Source organism: Micromys minutus (assembly GCF_963924665.1).
Source record: "Micromys minutus genome assembly, chromosome: 12".
Classification (NCBI taxonomy): Eukaryota; Metazoa; Chordata; class Mammalia; order Rodentia; family Muridae; genus Micromys; species Micromys minutus.
The window spans coordinates 60,807,779-60,812,198 of record NC_137981.1 but is presented as its reverse complement, the minus strand read 5'-3'; the positions used below and the strand labels follow the sequence as shown (position 1 = coordinate 60,812,198).

The 4,420-nt window shown below is 39.0% G+C and overlaps 1 protein-coding gene across 1 annotated transcript; it reads right to left on the bottom strand.

The window, feature by feature from the left end:
* Positions 1-361: 361 nt before the first annotated feature.
* On the bottom strand, positions 362-793 carry LOC308427909 (centrin-2-like; the record flags this gene model as incomplete). Its single annotated transcript, XM_080926187.1, has 1 exon — positions 362-793. The coding sequence occupies one exon, from the start codon at positions 791-793 to the stop codon at positions 362-364; it is 432 nt and encodes a 143-aa protein (XP_080782313.1).
* Between the last annotated feature and the right edge of the window lie 3,627 nt (positions 794-4,420).

Below are 4,420 nucleotides of genomic sequence, written 5' to 3'. Positions count from 1 at the left end.
TGAGCAGGTGAAATAACGGAAGGTGGAGTGGCCACAGTCACACTTCCAGACCCTTCCCCACTTTATGTGCTCCTGTTCTGCCCTGTTGATTTAGTCAACAAGTAAATGTACAAAGAACTTAATATCAAAGAACACTTCCAAAAGTCAAAAACAGATTCAAGGTCATGGCTAAAATTACCCCAGAGGTTGGGGGAGGGGGCTCTCAAAAGCCGTATTTCACAAAATGCCAGGCACTAAATCTAGTCACATGTGCTTGCAGTAGAAAACACTGATCTTAATAGAGGCTGTTCTTCTTCATGATGCGCAGGAACTCCTGCTCATTGACCTCACCGTCTCCATCTCGGTCAGCTTCATCGGTCATTTACTGCAGCTCCTCATCTGTCAGGTTCTCGTCCAGCTCCTTGGCCATGCGCTTAAGATTCTTGAACGATATTTTCCCAGTCTCGTCATCATTGAGCAGCTTGAAAGCTTTCAGGATTTCTTTTTTGGTATCTTTCTCAGACATTTTTTGAGTCATCACTGTCAAAAAGTCACCGAAGTTCATTTTTCCTGTTCCTTCTTTATCAATTTCACTTATTATTTTCTTGATTTCTTCTTTCTTGGGTTCAAAGCCCAGGGCCCTCATTGCCACCGTTAGTTCCTTGATGTCTATAGTTCCAGTTCCATCAGCATCAAAGAGATCAAAGGCTTCCCGGATTTCCTGTTTCTGTTCTTCAGCAAGTTCAGGCTTAGGGCTCATCCTTTTTCTCTGGGCACTGGATGCCATGTTCGTCTTCTTAAAATTAGAGGCCATCACCCAATGACTCTGCCACCGGTTGTTAAGGCAACAGCATACTCTCCCATTTTCTGTATTTCTTAGTTTTGCTTATTAATGCTCTGCTCAGGATGCTGGAATCGATACTCACTAAGTACACTGTTGTCATTTAGGGTGAAGAATAACTTTTGTGTTTGCCTTTGGTATCAAGGTAATGTAAGCTTCGTAAACTAAGCTTCTTCAATGTTCTCTCTCTTTCTTTCACCCCTCTCCCTCTCTTTCTGACAGGATCCCACTATGTGGCACAGGCTGGCCTTGAATCTGCATGATCCTCTGCCCTCACTCTGATAAGTATTGGCACTACAGTTGTACACTACCACACAGTCAGGATAGTAATTTTGGCTTAGTTGTTGGTGGCTTGGTTGGAATTCCAGTGACCAATAATGTCACTGGAGTCTGTATATTTACTTTATTTCTGAAGAATTTTTTTTCTAAAATAACTTTTGTTTACTCTGTTTCTTTGAAACAAGTTGTTTTCAAACTCACTGTTCTCTTGGCCTGACCTCTGAGTGCTGATAAGAAACATCCCTGTCATTCTGTCTTTCAATACTCTTCTGCTTCCCAGTCCCTTTCCTTCCTTCTGGGACATGAGTTACACACATATAAGACCTCAAGTGACTGTCCCACAGTCTGTGATTCCCCCATGCCACTAAAAACTTTTTTTCCTCTTTGTGACACTTTGCCTTCCATTTTATCAATCATTTAGTACCTATGCTTTTTAGTTCACTGAGCATATCTTCACTTTCTAAACATCTAATATTTCCACCTAAGGTTTTGCATCTGCCATCTTTCTCTTCGCTGTGCACACATCCTTCCTCAGGTCCTCGTGCACAAAACGAATAGCTGTAATAGCCATTTCAATGGTTCCTCCAATGATTCCATCACCAATATTTTTGTGTTCATTTCCAACAAATATTTTTTTCTCTTGACTCTATGTCATAGTTTTCTGCTTTATGGCATGGTTGGTGATAAATTTTATTTTTGTGCCGGACATTGTGAATTGGGCATTTTCAGGTGCTGGGATTTTTCTTTCTCCCTTGAGCAATGTTTGATTTTGAGACACATAGCTATCACCACCCTAATCCTTTGGAGCCAGACATTATAGTTTAGTAAGATGGATTCAAAATGTCTCTAAGTTGACCTTGCACTCCTATAAAGTTTGGAAGGAGGGAATAATTGAGGAGAGAAATTTCAAACCAAAAGGAATAAGGGCACCTGTTGATCTGGGGAATTCCCAACCTAGAAGCTTGCAACAATTAAGAGAGCTATCAGGAAAGCTTTGCCAATGCACCTAAAAGATCAAAGTCATAATACTTAGTGACATAAAACAAAAGTGCATCTACTCCTTTCATTTTGCTAAATGGACATATATCAGTCTGCTTTATGAAGGCATCTCTCTCTACCCATAGGCTAGAGCAGTTCTCAGTCCCCACCTGGGAAGCTTTTCCAACATTCACGGGGGTGGGTAGACAAGTCCCTACTCTTAACTGATGGGCTACAGATAATGATAACTGTCAGGGAAGGGAGAGTCAGTTCTCCTCAGGAGTTTCATTTCTGGTAGATTCACCATGTTCCAGGGGATGACTCTGTACCCATGCATATATGTGTAGGTTTTGGACTCAGTGGGTTATAATTTTTTTAAAGAGTAGGATATGAGTTGGAGGGTAGAGGTTGTGGCCGGGGTTTCATGAGGCTTTGGAGGAGGAGGAAGTGAAAAAATTAATATGAACAGAATGCATTGCCTGCATGTATGAAATTCTTAAAGAATAAACAAAATATTTTATTTTTAAAAAGATTAAGTGTAACTTAGCAGAATATAAAAATAGAAATGGGATTATCTAGGAAGGTCCGTGGGAAGTCTTTTTATTTATAGAATGAATCTTTATAACATGTTTGGGAAACCCACAAAAGTTTAGAGATAGTTTAACATGAGACACACTCTCAGCTCAGGAGTGACTAGAATAAGGAGAAGGCAGAACACAAGAGTCTATCCATTCCTAATTATACCAGAGAGAAACAAGCTCAGAAAACTACTCAGTTGTGTCCACAGACTTGTTTTCATGACAAAGAAAAGAAGGGTCTTAGGCAGTACCTTGGGATACAAAAACTTGTTTCCAGACCTTGGAAGTACTTAGAATTTTCTTGGAGGGTTTTGCCAAATTGTTTTAGTCTAATGAAACCTTTTATTTCCATCTATTTTCTCCCTTTGTGAACCAGAGTATCTACAACTTTTATGTATTAACTATGTATTAACTAATTATTTGAACTTTAAAAGCCCTTACTGGGAAAGAAGTATAGATTCTTTCAAATTAAGTCTCTATCCATAAGCCATAGTGAGCTTTATACACTAACACACACACACACACACAATGCATGCATCATAAAAATATAGATGTGTGACTATTTATGTGGTATGCAATAACGTTTTGGTCAACAATGGATCACATATACTATAATGATATTCCCATAAGTTTACGCTATGGAGCTAAGAAATTCCTATTACCTTGTGACACTGTAGCTGTCATAACACCACAGCAGGGTGCACTGCACTTGTGTGTGAGGTGGTGCTGAAGTCAGCAAGCCAACTGCACTGACAGTCACCTTAAAAGGCAGTGATAATGTGCATCATCTTGCATGATGAAGGAATGCTACCTCTTTGTGGTTATTGTAGAATGTTTTCTTGTTAATTCAAAAGTACACTTATTTAGGAAAGAATTTTGCGATGAAACACTACCGTGTTTCCTTAGAAATCATTGGTGTTTACCATATTTTGGTTGCATAAAGGCCATGAAGTCAAACCTGGACCATGGATATTTCTGAGGTTGTTCTAGGATATTGTGAGACTAAACTGTCCAAGGATCCATTTTATCAGAACCATACCCATCCTTAAATGTTTCTCAGATAAACTTTCTTCTCTTCTAAACATAGAATGTGTTTACCCAGTTCACATTGTACAATATAAACATTCTTAGTATTGTCTGTTGCTCTTTTAGAATTTGCTTAATCATTCTTAGAGTCTTCTATCTCTTTCTTTTTTCCCTTCATTTATGGCATGTTGCCTTTTTACTCCTAACACCTTTGTACATGCCCCTCTATCTGGATGGCTTCTTTTCCCATTCTCAACTTGATTGTCTCCTACTTAACCTCCAGGACTCAGCAAAAATAATGTTGCTTCAAAAATGTCTTTGTTTCATTCCAAATATAGTTGGGCCCCTCTCTTATACATATTTCATTTTTATGTCTATATCTTAGCTTGTAGGTATTATTATTTATTTGTTCAATGGTTGGTTTCATGTTGGACTTTGACCTAGCTCTAATCCTAAGATACCTTATCTTAGGATCATGGCTGTTTTTCTCATTCTAGTAAGATGTGTGCATTCCATGCATAGCTGGTAGTCATAGTTAATCCTTGACTCAGGAATAGATGTTATGATTGCTGTTGATTACCTGGGAAACAAAAGCTTAGAAACATGAAATGGGAGGAAGTCAATGACTTGAACACAACAAGGCGATAGGAAAAGGCTATACTGAAGGCACATGCTGTCCGGGTGTGTCTACCTGGGCTTCTTGCCTGTAAATGTCATGTTGAGTGGTATCTGTGATGGT